The sequence below is a fragment of the Rhinoderma darwinii genome, chromosome 5 (assembly GCF_050947455.1).
Source record: "Rhinoderma darwinii isolate aRhiDar2 chromosome 5, aRhiDar2.hap1, whole genome shotgun sequence".
In the NCBI taxonomy this organism is placed as follows: domain Eukaryota; kingdom Metazoa; phylum Chordata; class Amphibia; order Anura; family Rhinodermatidae; genus Rhinoderma; species Rhinoderma darwinii.
Window position 1 is genome coordinate 22,475,562 of NC_134691.1, and position 22,473 is coordinate 22,498,034.

The 22,473-nt window shown below is 44.1% G+C and overlaps 1 protein-coding gene across 2 annotated transcripts in view; it reads right to left on the minus strand.

Annotated features, from left to right (window-relative positions):
- Positions 1 to 22,473, minus strand: part of LOC142651273 (E3 SUMO-protein ligase NSE2-like) — a 117,432-nt gene continuing 94,959 nt past the window's right edge. Inside the window, exon 4 of one of the 2 annotated variants that reach the window (XM_075825738.1) lies at positions 1 to 1,602. In XM_075825738.1, coding sequence (XP_075681853.1) covers positions 1,309 to 1,602 — 294 coding nt within the window. In that variant the 3' untranslated portion in view covers positions 1 to 1,308. The remainder of the gene's footprint in view (positions 1,603 to 22,473) is intronic. The other variant, XM_075825737.1, reaches the window with a different exon arrangement.

Genomic DNA, 22,473 nt, shown 5'->3' on the forward strand with positions numbered 1-22,473 from the left:
GTGATAAAAGGAGGTTATCCAACTAAGATAATCCCGTCCATATGCTTGATTAGGTTAATATGGACGTCATAGAAGGGGGTCCCATGCTCGGGATCCACCCTCCAAGAGCCAGAGAACAGAGCTAATCATAATCAGAGCTCTGGCGGAACAGGCCGATCCATGTATTACGCGGTCAGACATTTCTTTGAATGGCCGCCTCGAAGCACTAAATTATTGGGGCCGCTGTGGAAGAAATGTTTGGCCAGATGTGGCTTCCCCGATGGGCCAGCTCCTTTTTTTAAAAGAGACAACGCCTTTAAGATTTTTGTGCAAAAAAACAATACAAAAAAAAAAGTTGTGACTTTTATAATGGTAAACAAAAAGAATTTCAACAGAATGCAACTATGACCATGGGGTCTCATAACAAAACTTGGACGGGCCTGAGCGCTCCCTGGCCACCTTTATCAGCAAAATTAGCTTAAGAAATAAAAAAAGGTAAAAATTATTTTCCCAAACTGTATCTTTACTTCCTTTCGTTGATTTTCGAGCGATCTGCAATACATTTTCCACCATCCCTTCCCCCATCCACAGTGATAACTGACTGCGCCCCTAGCTGCTGGCCCACATTGCCGTTGCTATGTCGGCTACCCTAGTAGTTATGCCGATGGCGCCAGTAGCAAATTTGTAAGTGCACTGGTGCCAACCCATTACATTTACATACAAGGGTGTAGCTACAGAGGGTGCAGAAGAACACGGACCCGGGTGCCCGAGGGGACCCAAAGACACCAGTATTGTAAATGGCACATGGTAGTTGGGGGCACGGTACCGATTTTGCATTGGGGCTCAGAAGCTTCGACTTATGCCTCTATATATATGTATAGAATTTATGTTTGCTGTTGCCCTACTGACCATTACACAACGCTCCCTATATAGTTAAACATACTCTGTTGAACACGTTCAGATGTGATAAACAGAACCAGAAAAACAAACATTTTCCAATTAGACGTCAGCTCTCGTAACGAATCAAAGGTCTCCAAAGTGTTGCAACAACCAGTAAACTCAAAGTCATGTACAAAGCCATTACATTGTCAGATGAAAGCAGATAGCTCACCCATTAAAGAAGTTATAGGAGCAAAAGTCATGGATATAGCCTTATATTATAAAAACAATAATGGTCCGGGTCACACAGCTGTCAATCATCCCTGCTAGATTACTGGTGGCAGGCTTGATTTATAAACCCCACGAATGGGACAAGGCAGGAACCAGAAAGAGTTCTCAATGTCTGTAGGTTACCTGGAGGGAGTGGTGTAAAACTATGGCAGCATCAGACTACACAGGGTTTGTTTGTAGTCTGTAACCATGGAGACATAGGTTTGCATGGGAGTTTAGGATTTTATTTTTTTTATCAAGAACCAGGGTGAGCATGGATAAAAAACAGAATAGATAAAATAAGGAATATGTTTCACAGCTTGGATTCCTTAGGTCTTTGAGTTGTCCTTTAAACTGGAGGAAGGTATCGTTTTTCTTCAGTGCTTCATCCGTATTTTTTCTCTGGTAGCCAACGTAAGTCTTATGTACGAGCTTCTTTAAATCTGGGATCTCATCAAGTGAGTCTCTTTTGACCTGTGGGGCAGGGACATTTTTTTTTTAACGGCGTAACACTGAAGTAAATGAAACAACAAGGCAACAAAGTCAGATTGTGATAAAAACGTAGTCTATGTCCACCTTCGCAACCTTTTATTATTGGTCTAATGGATCAAAAATTAGAAACATTCCTAAATAATCTTCGCTAAAAAACTTCCAATTGATTTGTATCTACAGCTCCTATGGAGACGCATGTGTGTCTCCAACGTAACAGACTACAAACAAACCCTGTGTAGTCTGATCCTGCTGTCATACGATCTTCTACCCGTCCCTCCTCCTTCCTAACATAAAATTTGGTAGATTAGTAAGTAGGGAACAAATGGAAAGGAGTATGAATGCTGGATCAGACTACACAGGGCTTGTTGTTGTCTGTTTCCATAGAAACACATAGTTGTGCATACAAGCTGTAGACACAAAACTATTCATTTTTAATGAAGACTATATACAAAGTTGCCTAATTTATCATTTTAGATGCATTAGAACAATAAAACTATTATTGTGAAGGTGGAAAAAGACTTTAATCTTAAATGATTGTGCAGTGTAGTTACATTTTCATATTTTATTAGAACTCTGTCTATCTCATATCTATCTATCTATCTATCTATCTATCTATCTATCTATCTATCTATCTATCTATCTATCTATCTATCTATCTATCTATCTATCTATCTATCTATCTCATATCTATCTATCTCATATCTATCTATCTCATATCTATCTATCTATCTCATATCTATCTATCTCATATCTATCTATCTCATATCTATCTATCTATCTCTTATCTATCCATCTATAGTTACATAAATTGAATAAAGACATAGGTCCATCGGGTTTAACTTTTCTCAGTAAATTACCCATCATTCATTGCTAGATTAATTATAACCCTCAATGCCATTCGTCAGTAAATAATCATCTAGCCCTTTTTTTAAATGCTGGATGTGGAGAAGAAAAGTTGCAGTATTCGGTACACGGCGCCTGACAGGGAAGTGTTCAAAACAAAGTATTTTTCAATAGACTTTTATTTGTAATAGATACTACGCGTTTCAGGACTGGACAGGTCCCTTCCTCAGGTTCATACAGCGATACACAAGAAACAGGCATCATTTTATGCACAGAAAGACCAGGAAAAAAGACAAGCGTTTTTTTCTAGGATGGCAATTACACCTCATTTTTCAAACAGGAAGGGAGGAGTAAATTAACCCCGAAGGTCATTATAGATCAATCAGTGATGTCAGGTAATAGCTCCCCCTGATCGTATGTAGGTGAACTATATATACGCAATTGTAATGACGGCTATTTGACCTTGCCATCGCAACTGTCCTCCTCTTTCCTTTTTTTTTAAAAATGCTGACATAGTATCTGCCATCCCTACATCTTGGGAAAGGGCATTCAATAGCCTGACCACTAACTGTAAAGAACCCTTTCCTATATTGATGTCTGAAACGTCTTTCTCCCACACCCAATCGGTGTCCCCTGGTCCTTTGAAGAGTCCTTGGAAGGAACAAATCATGTGCTAGTTCTCTGTATTGACCACACATATACTTATTCATATTAATAAGATCAACTCTAGGAAGTCTTTTTTCCAAGCTGAACAACCTCAATTTTTCTAGCCTTTATTTTGTATGTTCACACCAGGGGCGGACATACCGCATGTGCAGCCGGTGCAGCTGCACAAGGGCCCCGCGTGGGAAGGGGGCCCGTTCCTCTGCTGGCCGACTCAGTTCTCAGCTGCGCGATGCTGAGGACTGAGACAGAGGCCCGTGGACCACTGGCGTAGCTATAGGGGTCGCAGCGGTCGCAATTGCGACCGGGCCCCGAAGCCAGGGGGGCCCACGGCCCCCCGCACCACATCAATAAAAAGTTACTATAGTAACTCGGGCCGCGGGCCCCTGTTACTATAGTAACATACTTTACTTACCTTCCTGGTTCCGGATCGCAGCGGAGGTCCTGACGTCAGGCGCTGTGCGCAGCACATGACGTCACAGCATCGAGACGACAGAACTCCCGCCGCGGCCGAAGAGGAAGGTAAGATAGCCCTGACTGGCGGGGTCCGACTCCTGGGACCCGCCAATCAGCTGTTTTGAAGGGGCCGCAGCACTCGTACGAGAGCTGCTCCCCTTCATTCCTGTCACTTCATTCCGGTCACACTGTGAATCGGTTTCGGCGATTCACAGTGTGGGCGAGTAGTGAAATGAAGGGGAAGCAGCTCTCGTACGAGTGCTGCGGCCCCTTCAAAACAGCTGATTTGCGGGTCCCGGGCGACACATCAGCTATTGATGGCCTATCCTGAGGATAGGCCATCAATGTTTAGGGACTGCACAACCCCTAAGCCTACGATGTAGCAGGCTTAGGGGGCCCATGAGACAGGATCACAGATTGTGTGATGCTGTCTGCTGGGCCCTGTATCTAAGCCAATCACATGGTAGGCTTAGATACATGGCCCATGCGTGATCCTGTCTGCTGGGCCCTGTATCTAAGCCTACCACACTGTAGGTTTAGATACAGGGCCCCAGCACACAGTAATCTTATACTGTATAAGATTACTGTCTGCTGGACCCTGTATCTAAGCCTACCTTGTGGTAGGCTTAGATACAGGGTCCCACAGACAGTATCACACATGGGCCCTGTATCTAAGCCTTAGGGTATGTGCACAGACACTAATTACGTCCGTAAGTGACGGATGTATTTCGGCCACAAGTACCGGACCGAACACACTGCAGGGAGCCGGGCTCCTAGCGTCGTACTTATGTACGACGCTAGGAGTCCCTGCCTCGCTGTGGGACAACTGTCCTGTACTGTAATCATGTTTTCAGTACGGGACAGTTGTCTGGCAGCGAGGCAGGGACTCCTAGCGTCGTACATAACTATGATGCTAGGAGCCCGGCTCCTTGCACTGTGTTCGGTCCGGTACTTGCGGCCGAAATACGTCCGTCAATTCCGGACGTAATTAGTGTGTGTGCACATACCCTAACACATGTGTTACTAATCATTTTTTGTGTGTTTTCTTACAGGTTCGGTCGTTGGACTACGGCGGATTCCAGGACTACTTCGATGACAGCTTTTTTTTTTATTAATAAAATGGTTAATGAGGGTTGTGTTTTTTTTTTTTATTTCAATAAAATATTTTTTCTATGTCTTTGTGGTTTTTTTTAAACTATATTACTACCGCCTTAGTAATGGCCGCCGGCTGATTGACAGCATCCATTGCTAAGGCAGGGCTTAGTGTTAGCCGGTGCAGAGGCTAACACTAACCCCCTTTATTACCCCGGTACCCACCGCCACCAGGGGTGCTGGGAAGAGCCGGGTACGATCCAGTACCTGACCATCTGTAGTGATGGTCGGCCACTGGGGTGGCCGCAGGCTGGTATTATCAGGAGGGGAAAGGCCAGATACAGTGGCCCTTCCTACCCTGGTGATGCTAGGCTGCTGCTGCTTTATTGTATCTGGCTGGTTATGAAAATGGGGGGGACGCCACGTCATTTAAAAAATAATTGGAAAGAACGATGTCGGGTCCCCCCCAATTTTCATAACCAGCCAGATACAACACAGCAGCAGCAGGCAGCATTACAAGGGTGGGAAGGGCCACTGTTTTTGGCCTTCCCCAGCCTAATACTACCAGCCTGCGGCCACCCCGGTGCCTGCCCGTCACTACAGCTGGTCGGGTACTGGTTTGTACCCGGCTCTTCCCAGTACCCCTGGTGGCGGTGGGTACCGGGGTAATAATGGGGGTTAGTGTAGACTCTGCACCGGCTAACATTAAGCCTCGCCTTAGTAATGGAGGTTGTCAATCAGCCAGCGGCCATTACTAAGGCGGTGATAATAAAGTTTAAAAAGATACAAGCACATAGAAATTTTTTTTATTGAAATAAAAACACAACCCTCATTAACCATTTTATTGAGAATAAAAAAAACGCCGTCATTGAAGTCCTCGTATCCGAAGTCCAACAACCGAACCTGTAAAAAAAACACAAACACACAAAAATAATCAGTAACACATAAAGAAGCAAAATTATTATTCTTACCTTTCCTGGGTCCAGCGCTGGAGCCGCAATGTCAGCGAGCTGGGCCCTGTATCTAATCCTATCATGTGTGATACAGTCTGCTGAGCTGTGTATCTAATCCAATCATGTATGATACTGTGCTGGGCCCTATATCTAATCCGATCATGTGTGATACTGTCTGCTGAGCCACTGTATCTAATCCTATCATGTGTGATACTGTCTGCTGAGCCACTGTATCTAATCCTATAATGTGTGGTACTGTCTGCTGAGCCACTGTATCTAATCCTATCATGTGTGATACTGTCTGCTGAGCCACTGTATCTAATCCTATCATGTGTGGTACTGTCTGCTGAGCCACTGTATCTAATCCTATCATGTGTGGTACTGTCTGCTGAGCCACTGTATCTAATCCTATCATGTGTGATACTGTCTGCTGGGCCACTGTATCTAATCCTATCATGTGTGATACTGTCTGCTGAGCTGTGTATCTAATCCTATCATGTGTGATACTGCCTTCTGAGCCACTGTATCTAATCCTATCATGTGTGATACTGTCTGCTCAGCCACTGTATCTAATCCTATCCATAGTTTATAGGGTCGTAGTGCTATAGATATGCTATGCTGTCTCCTATACACACACTTTTTTTTGGGGCGGACACATATGTATTGGGGCTATTTCCCGGACATTTTAAGCCCTGAGGGTATGTTCACACGGCAGCGTCTGTTACGGCTGAAATTACTGTGCTGTTTTCAGGAGAAAACAGCACCGTAATTTCAGCCGTAATGGCATGTGCAGGCGTCTTTTGCTGCGTCCACTACGGAAGTAATTGAAGCTGGTTTTCCATGGAGTCCATGGAAAACGGCTCCATTTACATCTGAAGAAGTGACAGGCAGTTTTTTACGCGCCGCCTTTCGACAGCGGCGCGTAAAAAAAAATGACCATCGGCACAGAACATCGTAAGACCCATTCAAATGAATGGGCAGATGTTTTCCGACGCTTTTGAGCCGCATTTTCGGATGTAATTCAATGCTAAAACGCCCAAATTACGTCCGTAAATAGTGTGTGTGTGAACCCAGCCTTAGTGACGCCCCGGCTGCTAGTGCTGCATTGTTGGGTCACTTAGGAGACCCAGCGATGCAGCTGAAAGCGGACCGTCGGCCATGAGAAGTTTGCGGGGTGGGGGGGGGGGGGGCCCTGGCACATTATCTGCACAGGGGCCTTTTGCAGTCTGTGTCCGCCACTGGTTCACACGGCTTATTTTCGGTCGTTTTTCGAGCCGTAAACAGCCGAAAAATCGGAGGGAGAACACCTCCAAACATCTCCAGTTCTCCTATATCCTTTTTACAATGTGGAGCCCAAAACTGAATCCCATATTCTAGATGTGACCACACAAAGGATTTATAGAGGGGTAATATTACATTTGAATCACAGGTTTTTATCTCCCTTTTTATACACACTAAAATCCTATTTGCTTTTTCAGCTGCTTCCTGACATTGAGTGCTGCTTAGCTTATTTGTTACCAGAATACCCAGGTCCTTCTCTTGTTCCGTTATCCCCAGTTTTATTCCATATAATGTATATGAATTAATGCTATTATTGCGTCCTAAGTGCATTACTTTACATTTAGCAACATTAAATTTCATCTGCCATCTTTTTGCCCATGCTGCCAGCTTATCTAGGTTTTCCTGTAATATTTTGAAGTTAGGTCGGAGTTTTAAGTATCCTACAAAGTCTTGTATCGTCAGCAAAAATTGACCCCTTACTATCGATCCCGTCCACAAAGTCATTAATAAAGAGATTATTTTTAATCTCTCATACATATCTATCGCTCATATCTATCTATCTTATATCTCTCTCATATCTATCTATCTATCTTATATCTCTCTCATATCTATCTATCTATCTCTTATATCTATCTATCTATCTATCGCTCATATCTATCTATCTATCTTATATCTCTCTCATATCTATCTATCTATCTCTTATATCTATCTATCTATCTATCGCTCATATCTATCTATCTATCTATCTATCTATCTATCGCTCATATCTATCTATCTATCTTATATCTCTCTCATATCTATCTATCTATCTTATATCTCTCTCATATCTATCTATCTATCTTATATCTCTCTCATATCTATCTATCTATCGCTCATATCTATCTATCTTATATCTCTCTCATATCTATCTATCTATCTATCTATCTCATATCTATCGGTTTCCAAGAATAGGCGTGCACTCGTCCGTTATTTGTGCTGGTGCTGCTGGACGGTGGACTCTCTATCTATCTATCACATATCTATCCGTCACATATCTATCCGTCACATATCTATCCGTCACATATCTATCCGTCACATATCTATCCTTCACGTGCAACATGATACATAAGGTTGTAGCTTTGTCACGTAATTGCAATTTAACAAACCAACAGCGGTCCATTATTATTTTAAGATTTTGTCGGCTATATTAAAACCCACCTTGGCCTTCACCCTAACTTTCTTTCCCTTCCCTGCTGTACATACGATAGATCTTCCTACAACCACACTTACTATGTAACCATCTCCTTGTGTGGACGGAGCTCTACGCTCTGTATATTTGTTTTAGGGGCCTTGTTCTCGTTCTAAGCCACAGGACATTGCCAAAATACTGAACCTGTGACACGAGAAACGTTCGGCATCTGGGATCATTTTGTTACGCAATTCCCCCCACCGTAAACACGGCTTCTACTTTCGTCTAGATGTATTGGCACATAAAGACATGACCTGTTCCAGCTTCGCTGCCGCCTCAAAGCGTATGTTCATATGAAATCATTCAATTATGACATGTTATTTTTATATCATAATAAACCCCCAGACCGCAGCTCAGAATACAGAATAAAGCAACGTCTTATTATATTAAATAAGCGGCTTCAGTTACAAGTATGTTATTCTACATGGAGCACTTACAGATACACACATTATTAATTTATTTATTGCAGGTTTTGTTTTTTAACACATACATGAGAGTAGTAGCGTCCAGCTGTCCACGTCACAGGGTAAGTAGAACACAGGTTTATTATAAGAAAGGAAAAAATGGCATCAACTTTGGGAGCTGCTTATAAAACACTAAAAGCTAGATATAGGCCCGTGTCTGTCCAGGCTAGATATATTCAGCTTAACCTTTTATATTCCAACATTGACCAACTAATTGACTGCAAAGGTGCCCATGCACATATAATGAAGGTCAGACAAACACGCCGATTTCGGAAGGACCTTCTGACTAATGTATATTAGATGTCTAAACTGTTCCGAAAAGGCAGATGTCGGGGGAAAGGATGATCGGGCATATAGGATTTCAACTTGCCTGATCCTTTGTTTCCGTGGGAGAGAAGCTGCCACCAGAGGAATCTGCTGTGCTGTTGTGGCCTGGTCAGGCTAGAGGATTTTTCTCCATGCCACATTAAAGGGTTAGTCCCATCTGATAAAGTGATCGCATACCGCTAGGGTATGCCAATACTTAACAGCTGCTATCCCTTCACTCTTTTTTTCCTGCACAGCGGCGCTACTGATCGGTGGGGGTCTGAGCATCGAGAGCCCCACCGATTGCTAAAACGAAGCGCAGAAGCGCTCGGAAAGCTGAGCGAGCGGTGTATGGGCTCTTAGATTTTCGAGGAAAGCTGATCAGAAACTAAGCGTCATAGCGCTCACCCCAACACTTCTGCCGTTTCCTACATTCTCCAGCATAATAAAAGAGTCACCTTTAGCGATGTGAGCAACTGAACCGAAGACACTCAAAATGATGCACTCTACATCCTCTGTTATTCCTCCTACAAATTTATTAATAAATTGACAACTGGGTGTTACCAGTTGGGGGTGTGTCCCTACACAGTCTGACAATGTCCAATCATGCTCACAGTCTCACACAGTGTAGGGACACGCCCCTTTGACAAGGGGAAGAGTAACACCCACGTGTAAATTTTTCATAATTTTCTAGGAGTAATAACAGAGGAACAGCACAATGCAGAGTTCTAAGAAAAGATGCTCCAGAATAGCTTTTTTATGGGGAATACAAAACAGACATGTCAGGAGAGGCGACAGGTCCATTGAAAAACTGTATCTGAACATGTAGGTCAGGAGCACCAGGTAGCCAACTTGCGAGAACATAAAAAGAAGACTGACAGGCGTCCATCTACAACACCAGGATGCTGCCAATGTGCAGTCATGCAGGGAGGTGATCGCTTTGCTTTACAGGTACTTACAAAGACGGACAATACAAGTAAGAAATATTGGCATGTAAAGTACTGTATGTACAAGTCTGCCTGGATTTTATTACATCTCCCAGTGCCGTTGTTGGCTTTGTGAGCCTTAAGACCGCACCAATTTTTTTGCCAGTTTCCCGTTCAAGTGTCTTATGTATTTTGCCCACCACAGCTAGAAGTGTACATGTACGTCACAATGCGGGAATGGGTTAAAATGAGGCGAAGGCCATTTTAAAGATTACATTAGGGAACTATGTGATTAACAATCAATGAATATATTTATTGGGAATTCCATTTACTATGCACCGGTGTTTACAAGTAGGGCTATGGGGAATTTTGGATTATTTACCATAGTCCTGTAAGTGCCTAAAGCAGAATAGAGACACAGTTTACAGCAGTCTGTACTAGGGCTGTGCGATAATGACCTAAGTCAAAATTACGATTAATTGAACATGTAACCTCGATTAATATTATTAAACATTTAGGCAACATCCCCTATTTACATGCTTCGTCATCTAATTAATATTTATCCCCTGAGCCAGCTGTATACTACTGCTATGCTACTATACTATGAGCTACAGCGGCGCTATGGTGGGGGGGGGGGGGCAGGTGCCGCTATTTACAGAGGGGTGCTATCTACAGGGGGGATCGGAGACAGGAGTCCCCGGCCAGAGCATCAGTTGAAAGCCCTACATTACTGTCCATATATGGATAGTAATGTCAAGGGCTTCCCCACACACATCACTCAAAGTATGGCTGTGTATGGGGAATCCTCGGCCAAGATCAGTTTTTACCGGTCGTTACAATAATGGTTTCCTAATAAACGGGCGGTAAAAACTGATCCATTGACTTCTATGGAAACCGTGTGAATACACCCATATAACTCTATTGTTCTGAAAACGGCCGTCGCACGGCCGTTTTTCCAGTGTCGTGTGAATGTAGCCTTACAGTATGAAGAACAAGTGACCTACTAAGAAGTCTTAGTCCTAGTCTGTTCACATGGAGTTTTTTGCAGGCAGAAAAAAATCTGCCTCAGAATTCCCTCAGAAATTTTGAGGCAGATTTTGAACTGCCTGCACTTATTTGTCCGCAATTTTTTTTTCCCGCCAGCAGCCCTTCATGCTAATGCAGAAAAATGCATTTTTCCTGCCTCCTACTGATTTCAATGGGAGATCAGAGACGGAAACCGCAGCAAGAAAATCCACCCGGGAAAAAAACAACACCTCTGCCTCCCATTGAAATCAATCAGACGTGGTTTCCGCGTCAAAATCAGTGCCAAAAACCTCAGTGTGAACTGACCCGAAGAAAACAGCTAGTTTTAATATTCCGGTTTTAGAGGCCATTTAGCTAATTTATTTTCTAATTCAGATAATTTAATAAATCTTCTAAATTAAAAATCTCATGTTTAACCGTTCTTCTGATCCAGTTATATTTCCATTGACAATAAAATAGAAGGAGAAGCTAGCTACTTCCTCCCTTCCTGATGTCACCACTGAACTACACTCCCTAGCATGTCAATGTTAAAAAAAAATAAAAAATGAATAACTAAAGAAATTGCAGGACTAGGGAGAAAGCTCTGGACTATCTGAAAATTCCCTTATGTATAAGTATTTGCTCGCCGCTACCAAGTCATGTATTAGACTACAAAATTAGAAGTAAGGATTGTTCTTCTGGGTGACCAGGTAACCAAAAAAAAATCCGGTGAGAGCCAATATGGCTGACAATGGTAGTATGAGAGAGCAGAAGAGGTTTTGAGCACTACCACCTGAGACTACAGGGGACTGTGCAGTTACTGTACATATAGATTCAGAGGGACAGTCAAGTTTTTATTTTTGTCTAGGAATATGATTTGATATAGTCGGCCCAAACGAATATACAGTTAGGCTCTGTTTACATTAGCGTTCAGGGCCTCCGTGGGCGGTTCAGTCAATAGTCAAAGCAAGTAGCACTATTATTGCTGTCAAAATTACGGAAACCACGGACCGACGGACCCAACAGAAGGTCAATGGGGTCGGGTGCCATTTGGAACCATCATATGGCGATCTGGCATAGCATCATGGCTTCCACTATAAATGGACGCCATGATGCCAGATCGAACATAGTCTTATTTACTAAAGTTTATTTTTTATAAGAAATAAAAAAAAACAATATGGAGAAAATTGAGGCCCAAAAAGCATGAGTGACAAAAGAAAAATACTATTTTATTTTCACAGCCGCTCCCTTTGTACTTTGGGTCTGTGCTGTATGAGATCATAAGAACAACTCAATCCTGTTTCCGACATAGCAGAACACACAAGACTGAAAAAAACAAAAAAACACTCCAGGTCCAGCATGTGGAAGCGACTTCCTTTTATCTGACAGAGGAAGGAAGAGAATGTCGGTCCAATTAATAAACAACCAGAAGCCACAGGGATTGCGTGGAGAGTCAGAGGCGCCAGGAGCGCAGTGATCAGTCCCCGACTAAGAGGGATTCATTTTCATTACCAGTTCATGTACAGAAAAGTTTATTGGCTCACGCATTTTACAACTGGCTGCAATAATTTATCACACTACAAAAATATTTTATGACAAGCTGAGAAGTGAAATCACACGCAGGGAAAATTTTCAAGCTGAAATCTGTACAATGAGGTTTTCTACCTTCTGTCTCTTTGTGTTCGGTGAATATAAAAAGATAAAAAAATTCACGGGCAGGGATCAACGCGATGCCGGGCACAGCTCATAACTTGTGTGCGCGTTCAGAATAGACTCAATCCCTTTCTTACAACTTTGTGTTTTTTATTCCTCTTTATGATGTGCGACAGCTGCATCCAGCCAAGATAAGTTGCAAAAGAAAAGAAAGCAACCCTGACTCATTTCGACATCCCCTTTCCATATGGACATCATAGAGGGTCCCCCAATTCGGGAGCCAACTTTATGGGCTGGAGAGTGGTGCAGTTAACAAGCAATGGCTCTCGCTCGGACGGACCTGGTCATTCATTTGAACAGGCATGTAATACTACAATTGCCCTGTAGTGGCCACTGCAGGAGAAATGAGCACATTATGACAACTTACCCAACTCCCATATTAAAGGCTAAGTACACCTTTGCAAGGCAAATTTTTTATTTATAAATAGGTGTATCAGTGTGTTTGGTGAAACTTTAAAAATACTTTTGCTTAAAAATAATTTTAACGTTTTTTAGATAAAGCCGCTTTGTAATCTCTATACAGAGCAGCTATATCTAGCGCTATTCACTGAATCCGCGAGTCCTGCGGACCCGACAGGCTCAGTGACAGTGGGTCCTGCGTGTCTCGGACATGCAGGATCCACCTGTAAACTATCACATCTAAGGCTGTGTTCACATCACTGTCGCTTTCCGCTGAGGGGTTCTGTCGGAGGTTTCCGTCGGTTTAACCCCTCACCGGAAAGGCAAACCGAAACCTCAGCTTCCGTTTCCCTCACCATTGAACTCAATGGTGACTTAAATCTAGCTAATGGTTTCTGTCTGCCACCGTTGTGACAGGGTTCCGTCGTTTTGACGGCATAGCGCAGTCGACTGTGCTATTGTTTCCTCCACACCGATATACCTTTTGATTTAAAAATAAAAAAATATTGCCTTGCAAAGGTGTACATAGCCTTTAAAGGGGGTTTCCTGTGATGAGACAGGCCATTTAATTTAAACGGTAAGGACTGTGTGGGAGCAATTAATGCAAACTCAAAGTCTATTGAAATACATACAAAATCGCACAATAGGGCCTTCCTAATACACCGGAGACACAACTATCACAGGGAATACCTTTCGGTAGTCACACAAGAGACAATCCAAAGCAACCATGGACAGTCCCTCTCACACAGCAGCATTGATTCTATGTTCCCTTTAGGCCTCATGCACATGACTGTAGATTTAGTCCGTAATTACGGACTCATTCACTTCTATTGCAAGGTGTCTATGCTGTAGAAAGGCTTTGCAAAAGATGGGACATGTCCTATTTTTGGCTTTTTACGGACTGTGCTGCCATACTTTATATAGGGAGCACGGCCTGCAAATGCAAGTGGCTGTCCTCGGTCGTCAACAACCGGTCGTGTCCGTAATAATTGACAGTGGTTAAGGGCATGGTCGTGTGCTGGGGGCCTTACACTGGGCAGAGCTTTCTCCTGTGCTCATCATAACCCCATGCTGAGTATTGGACTTTGTATGAGCTGCCCAGTGGGGGAAGGGAAGTGACAAATCATCTGAGCATATTTCTGGAAAAGAAAGGTGGTTGTCATATTTTAAGCCCATTCACAGCTCAGGATGAGAAACTAAAGGGGAGATTGAACCACATTTTTCATAGCACAGTTGAAAAAAAGACAATACGTCCACCAAGTTCAACCAAGGGATGAAGAAAGGGAATGGATATGGGTAAACTTTAGAACTTTTTTTACCCCTATTATTTCAGAGGAACGTAAAAAAAAAACATATAATAGGACTGTCTCTGTAAGCCTGCCCAAACATTACAAGGAAAGCCCCTTGATTTTACTGGGTGTCATGTAATACTTGAATTCTCCTGTGGTGGTGCTGTAGTGAAAACAAACACTTGTTACCAGGTTCTCCCACAGATAACAGATGATCGCTGGGGGTGCCAGCAGTGGAACATTCTTTGATCAGCTTATTTTAAAAGCAGACAACCCCTTAAATAAAACAGGCGGAGATGTGGAATGTCCTGCTTTGTCTGCTGCCAGATGGCTTTACCCCTACTGTCAGCACAAAACCAAGTGACACAGGCTGGTTACTTCAGATACTTCTACAGCCTAAGGTTTTAACTAGCTGCTCCACCACTTATAGTGGCTGAATTCAATGGACCACAGTGATAAACTTTTCAAAAATACTGCGATATGGAAAACTTCTATCCAAACTGGTCAATCCCTTTAAAGGGGTTGTCCAGGCATGGGGCGGTTTTTCATACGGATGACCTATCCACAGGATAGGTCATCAGTATATGATCGGTGGGGGTCAGATACCCGGAACCCGCACCAATCAGCATGTAAGGGTTTGAGCTAATGAATTTCATAGCTCATAATGACAGGTGCATTGTTAGAGATACGTAAGGGGGTGCTCCCTGGAGAGCAAAGGGCCATCTACTGTTCTTGCACAGGGATCTACTGTCTGTGTCCACTTCTGTAGCTTGATACACATTCAATAATTCTGAGATAAAATATAAAATCAATGCTTCTGACTTAGGACTATAACTGATTTTGTAACAGGAAGAACTCTATAGATACATAGAAAGCATTTCAATTGTAAGAAAAAGTAGCACAAATATTAACCAAGTTAGTGCATCAAGTCCCCCTATTGGGGGTAAGTCTAATGGTGCAATGGGGGGAGAGCAGGTGTGAGTGGATGCAGGAGAGCGGGTGTGAGTGGATGCGGGAGAGCGGGTGTGAGTGGATGCGGGAGAGCGGGTGTGAGTGGATGCGGGAGAGCGGGTGTGAGTGGATGCGGGAGAGCGGGTGTGAGTGGATGCGGGAGAGCGGGTGTGAGTGGATGCGGGAGAGCGGGTGTGAGTGGATGCGGGAGAGCGGGTGTGAGTGGATGCGGGAGAGCGGGTGTGAGTGGATGCGGGAGTGCATTGTCTGGTTTTCATGTTAACACTTACTTGAGAGAACTAAATGGTTCCTTTTTCTGTGATATGCCACTGTTACGCCCATTGCACACAACCAAGTGCTACTCGGGACATTTTTCCTGATTGTTTTCACGGACTCATGCACTTTTGAAGTTTCCATTGACCCGACATTCCGATCCATGGAAAGATAGGACATGTCCTATCTTTCCAGGGATCACGGGCGGGACCCGGCCAGCACACACGGTCATGTGCATGAGGCATAAGTCCATATTGATCAATTTTCTCCGATCCATATTTTATCCATAGAGTGTGTGGATCTGACTTGTGTATGTTCTTTATATTGATTTATTGCAAAATTACAAAATGAAAACTTGAACCGATTCAGGACCAGGCAATGTTTAGCCATTTTTAGTTAAATGGCTAGAACTTTCTTATTTGTTGGGTAGTGTAACGCTGACGGCTGCCGTCCACTGCCATCCTATCTTCCCTGGCGTCCGCCAGCATCTCTCACCTCTATGCCGGCGTCTCCCTCCTCTCCGGGGACGCCGTCGAGTGTTGCTTCCTGTTCCTCGCTACCAGAGCACGCGCGCACCACTTAAATTTTCCCTAGCCTGTCCCTGTACACCCTGGGATATATAATCTGGCCTGCCCTATTCCCCAGTGCCTGAGCAATGTTGAATATTTACTGTGTTTCTCTTGCAAATGGTTCCTTGGCTGTATCCTGTATCCTGAATCAAGGTTTCCAATATCTGTGTTTAGTTCTAGTGCCTAAGTCGAGTGTCCGAGACGACTTCACTATCTGTGTCCGGTGACCGTGCCAAACAGAGCGCCCGTGACCACTGCACTACTCCAGTCCAGAGTCCTAGCCAAACTCCATTATCCTACCCTGACTGTCTGGCATTTACCTACTTCTGACTTTCCAGATACTTCAACAGAGTCTGTGAGAGTCCATAACGATGATCAGCAAATGCTCCGTTACGGTGGAGTTACCCAGTGGGTCCACATACCTGCAAGTCGTTACAGATAGCGACGTTATGATGTTTTTTTTTCTTATTATTTTTATGCACATACTTTTTGCTTTTCTTAATATTTTTTGGCTAATAGTTTGATAAAAAAAAGAAAGTTATAAAATACGGTATGCTTTTTATTTGTGATCGTCATTGTCTAAGGTAAATTTTGGGGGGGTATTTTGTGTGTAATTTTTATTTTATTTCTTTTTTATTATTATGGCCTGTCCCCCACAAAGTCAGATAAGACCTTTCGGGGACTATTATTTCATTATATTTTTGTTACACTGTACCTTTCCACTATAAATCAGCCCTGTTATAGTGACTATTGTCACTGTTAGGGTCATGATGGGTCTAGTTAGACCAAGAAACAGCCTCCTACTACCGACTTCCCGGCGATCCTGTGACCAGTCACATGATCACCGGGACCAATAGAGGCAGCGGAGCTGTGTACGTGAGTACAGAGAAAACAAAAACAATGAAAACCACTTTAGTCTTCTCTCCAGGGTCCCAGTGGGTGGTTCTCAACTGGATAAAAAAAATTACATTTAAGGTAGCAGGGAGCATCAAGTAACATAGCACTGGGAGAAATACTAAATGAACAGAGAGATGCTTCACACATTCCTATAAAGTAAGAAGATTTCATTGTAGATGGAAAAATATTACATTTAATAAGGCGCAAATCACAATATTTTAATGCTAGTGGCCGGTAAAAGGGCAATTACCCGTTTGCAATTATTATTATTTTTTATAACCCTAATGCATCTAAAGTAAAAAAATGAAAATAGACTTAACTCCAAATTTTATTTTGTGTATACATCTCATATGCAACCCTATTCATCTACACCATCACACAACCCAAAATAAACCCTGTGTAGTCTGATCGTGCCGTCATCTGTTACTCCAGTGATTGCTAGTTTTGATCTCATATGGGTGATCTTTAAAGTACTGGACAGAGCAGATTAGGGGCAGAAGTAACACCCTTCTCCATGTACCCCGTGCTCTCTGTCGGACTTCTTGTGAATATGCATCACATGGTAGCCCGTTTACTTGAAAGTGTTGTCTCATGAAGAAGACAACACGGCAATCAGCTTTTCTCGCCAGGAGTATCTGCAGCCAGCCATCCAATTATGTAGAATTACATGCCAGCCAATCATATGAATGGTGAACCATATAATACATGTATAGGTTGGGTTCGCCAGAGCGAGCGGCCCTCCGCTCCGCCAAATAGATGGGTTCCCAAGCGACTTAGAGAACCTTTCACCTGCCCATACATGTGCAGCGGAGTGCACGTAATAGGCAGGGCTGCACAAACCTTGTCTCACTTCCTTTATTCTATCCTCCTCCGTTAGATATCGGTGTTATATTCGGCGCCCGACATGTAAATAAAGAAATTTTTTAAAGTGAGACGAGGTTTGTGCAGCCCTGCCCATTATATGATGGACTCTGCTGCACATGTATGGGCGGTGAATGGTTCTCTTTAAAGGGATTTCCAAGTAATATAAATGTGTCTAATTAAAAATAACTTATGGAAATAATCGTGTAGTTAATTTAAAAAGATTTAAGTAAATTACCTGTACTTATCCTTGTGCGATTTATAAAAGCAGTTCCGTTGGTAAAGTCCACCTGCGGCACGGTCAATTGGTGGTCACAGTTGCGAAGTACCTCTCCCTGTTGCCCTCCCTGTAACTCTCCATGCGTAACTGCACTTCTGGGAATGCGCAGAAGCTGTACTTGCCTTCTATCATTGAAGATCGCATGGTGGGTCGTAGTGTACTGTAGGAGAGCCGCAACATGGCCACGAGTCAGCAAAAAAATGTAACATTTGGAGCCGATGAATTGATTGATTGCCATGGGGACTACATTAAGGCTAGGCCATGACAAGGTCGCGCATCCAAAGATCGTGGTGTGGAGCTGCACACATTGCAGTAATGTAGGTGAATGTGGTTGCTTTGCAACCTGAAAGATGTTGCAACAAGTCCAGCGGGTTTGTATTTCTTGAGACTACGGAGTCGCGGTAACTTGCACATTAACTTTCACTACCTGCGATACAGGTGGGGCGATACAGCGATCCCTGGCCGTGCGACATGCCAAAGTCACAATGTAGCCCTAGCCTAAGAGAGGGGGAGTTAGCTTTACTGGACAAAGCTCTTAAAAGGACACTCCATTATAATCTCGGAAAATCCCTTTATGAAGTTTCCATTCCTGTTTACATTTAAAGATAACACACAAAGATGGTAACTGTTACATTTGCAAATTATAAACTATTAATCAGAGGTGGAGCTTCACATTAAAGTCTCATCTTGAGAACCACATTTTGAAATGAAGCCGGCCTATCTATCAGCTAATCGTCGCAAGTCTTGGTCAGAAACCCCTGACGATCAGCAGGGGGATAGTTGCGCCCAGACGCACATTTACTGTTTCAAATGAATGGCCATCAATGTAATATATGGACAAGATGGGTTACCAGGCAAGAGACGCTCAATGATGGAGGCCCCGGGCTCTCGCTCATAGGGTGGAGTCTAAAGTGGGGGAATCCCCTCTATAACATCCATATGATCGAAAGATGACCCCTTTTATACTGCTGCCTCAACTGCAGGTGAGAAAAAAGGAATCTTGTACGAGGTATAAGGAGATCTACTTGGTCACAAACACGGCAGGCAGGACAGAGAATTTACTTAAATTCTTGGAATAGTGCACATCCAAGCACATTCCCACCCTTCCTGATGTTTACATGCCACGACTTTCCCTACAGATCTACGTCTTGTAGAGAGGAAGTCTTCCTTGGAAGTTCAAAGAATCTGGCTTCTGAACCCTTTTGTATGGAAATAAGAAGTTTAAATAAAGTTGCACGTCTTCCCATGCAGCCAGAAATAAACGCTGGCTCTGGCTGTTGATGTCCTAAGCGACCTATGTGTTTGTCCCCACTGCGCTATGACGATAAACCAAAAAAGGTCCGCTTAGATGATCGCCCTGAAGAGGAAGCAAACGTTTCCTGTTTCCCTGCCAGTGAGGCTATGAGAAAGTTCTCCCGTTGTGACTTTAAATAGAGAGTTATTGACATTCAGACTTGATTGCAGTCGATGAAGGAAAACGTGCAACCAAAAGCCCCAGGTTTCCTGAAACTAACTCTGCACCATGATTATTAATGTGACAGCTGCACAATCCATGCAACACATTAGCTCCAGTTCATTTATACCAAACATCCGACATTAGTGTGTATGAAACATGACGACTTCGTTCACAGAGAGGGCACAATTTCACGATTCCAAGTAGAACCTGGTGATTAATACTCTACTTCCCATATGTGTTGAGTCAGTACAACACATGGAGCAGAAAGAGAAGATGGCTCCATTATTCAAAGGGCTATTGGAGGATCTGTCAGCTCTCCTGTGTGGTGTAGTATAGAGGAGCTGTCAGCTCTCCTGTGTGGTATAGTATAGAGGAGCTGTCAGTTCTCCTGTGTGGTGTAGTATAGAGGATCTGTCAGCTCCCCTGTGTGGTGTAGTATAGAGGATCTGTCAGCTCTCCTGTGTGGTGTAGTATAGAGGATCTGTCAGCTCTCCTGTGTGGTGTAGTATAGAGGAGAGGTCAGTTATCCTGTGTGGTGTAGTATAGAGGATCTGTCAGCTCTCCTGTGTGGTGTAGTATAGAGGATCTGTTAGTTCTCCTGTGTGGTGTAGTATAGAGGATCTGTCAGCTCTCCTGTGTGGTGTAGTATAGAGGCTCTGTCAGCTCTCCTGTGTGGTGTAGTATAGAGGAGCGGTCAGCTCTCCTGTGTGGTGTAGTATAGAGGATCTGTCAGCTCTCCTGTGTGGTGTAGTATAGAGGATCTGTCAGCTCTCCTGTGTGGTGTAGTATAGAGGATTTCAGCTCTCTTGTGTGGTGTGGTGTAGTGTAGAGGGTCTGTCAGTTCTCCTGTGTGGTGTAGTATAGAGGATCTGTCAGCTCTCCTGTGTGGTGTAGTATAGAGGATCGGTCAGCACTCCTGTGTGGTGTAATATAGAGGAGCTGTCAGCTCCCCTGTGTGGTGTAGTATAGAGGATCTGTCAGCTCTCCTGTGTGGTGTATTATAGAGGATATGTCAGCTCTCCTGTGTGGTGTAGTATAGAGGATCGGTCAGCACTCCTGTGTGGTGTAATATAGAGGAGCTGTCAGCTCCCCTGTGTGGTGTAGTATAGAGGACCTGTCAGCTCTCCTGTGTGGTGTAGTATAGAGGACCTGTCAGCTCTCCTGTGTGGTGTAGTATAAAGGAGCTGTCAGCTATCCTGTGTGGTGTAGTATAGAGGAGCTGTCAGCTCTCCTGTGTGGTGTAGTATAGAGGATCTGTCAGCTCTCCTGTGTGGTGTAGTATAGAGGATATGTCAGTTCTCCTGTGTGGTGTAGTATAGAGGATCTGTCATCTCTCCTGTGTGGTGTAGTATAGAGGATTTGTCAGCTCCCCTGTGTGGTGTAGTATAGAGGAGCTGTCAGCTCCCCTGTGTGGTGTAGTATAGAGGAGCTGTCAGCTATCCTGTGTGGTGTAGTATAGAGGAGCTGTCAGCTCTCCTGTGTGGTGTAGTATAGAGGAGCTGTCAGCTATCCTGTGTGGTGTAGTATAGAGGAGCTGTCAGCTCTCCTGTGTGGTGTAGTATAGAGGATCTGTCAGCTCCCCTGTGTGGTGTAGTATAGAGGAGCTGTCAGCTCTCCTGTGTGGTGTAGTATAGAGGAGCTGTCAGCTATCCTGTGTGGTGTAGTATAGAGGAGCTGTCAGCTCTCCTGTGTGGTGTAGTATAGAGGAGCTGTCAGCTCTCCTGTGTGGTGTAGTATAGAGGAGCTGTCAGCTCTCCTGTGTGGTGTAGTATAGAGGATCTGTCAGTTCTCCTGTGTGGTGTAGTATAGAGGATCTGTCAGTTCTCCTGTGTGGTGTAGTATAGAGGATCTGTCAGCTCTCCTGTCTGGTGTAGTATAGAGGAGCTGTCAGCTCTCCTGTGTGGTGTAGTATAGAGGAGCTGTCAGCTCTCCTGTGTGGTGTAGTATAGAGGAGCTGTCAGCTCTCCTGTGTGGTGTAGTATAGAGGAGCTGTCAGCTATCCTGTGTGGTGTAGTATAGAGGAGCTGTCAGCTCTCCTGTGTGGTGTAGTATAGAGGATCTGTCAGCTCCCCTGTGTGGTGTAGTATAGAGGAGCTGTCAGCTCTCCTGTGTGGTGTAGTATAGAGGAGCTGTCAGCTATCCTGTGTGGTGTAGTATAGAGGAGCTGTCAGCTCTCCTGTGTGGTGTAGTATAGAGGAGCTGTCAGCTCTCCTGTGTGGTGTAGTATAGAGGAGCTGTCAGCTCTCCTGTGTGGTGTAGTTTAGAGGATCTGTCAGTTCTCCTGTGTGGTGTAGTATAGAGGATCTGTCAGTTCTCCTGTGTGGTGTAGTATAGAGGATCTGTCAGCTCTCCTGTCTGGTGTAGTATAGAGGAGCTGTCAGCTCTCCTGTGTGGTGTAGTATAGAGGAGCTGTCAGCTCTCCTGTGTGGTGTAGTATAGAGGAGCTGTCAGCTCTCCTGTGTGGTGTAGTATAGAGGATCTGTCAGTTCTCCTGTGTGGTGTAGTATAGAGGATCTGTCAGTTCTCCTGTGTGGTGTAGTATAGAGGATCTGTCAGCTCTCCTGTCTGGTGTAGTATAGAGGAGCTGTCAGCTCTCCTGTGTGGTGTAGTATAGAGGAGCTGTCAGCTCTCCTGTGTGGTGTAGTATAGAGGAGCTGTCAGCTCTCCTGTGTGGTGTAGTATAGAGGAGCTGTCAGCTATCCTGTGTGGTGTAGTATAGAGGAGCTGTCAGCTCTCCTGTGTGGTGTAGTATAGAGGATCTGTCAGCTCCCCTGTGTGGTGTAGTATAGAGGAGCTGTCAGCTCTCCTGTGTGGTGTAGTATAGAGGAGCTGTCAGCTATCCTGTGTGGTGTAGTATAGAGGAGCTGTCAGCTCTCCTGTGTGGTGTAGTATAGAGGAGCTGTCAGCTCTCCTGTGTGGTGTAGTATAGAGGAGCTGTCAGCTCTCCT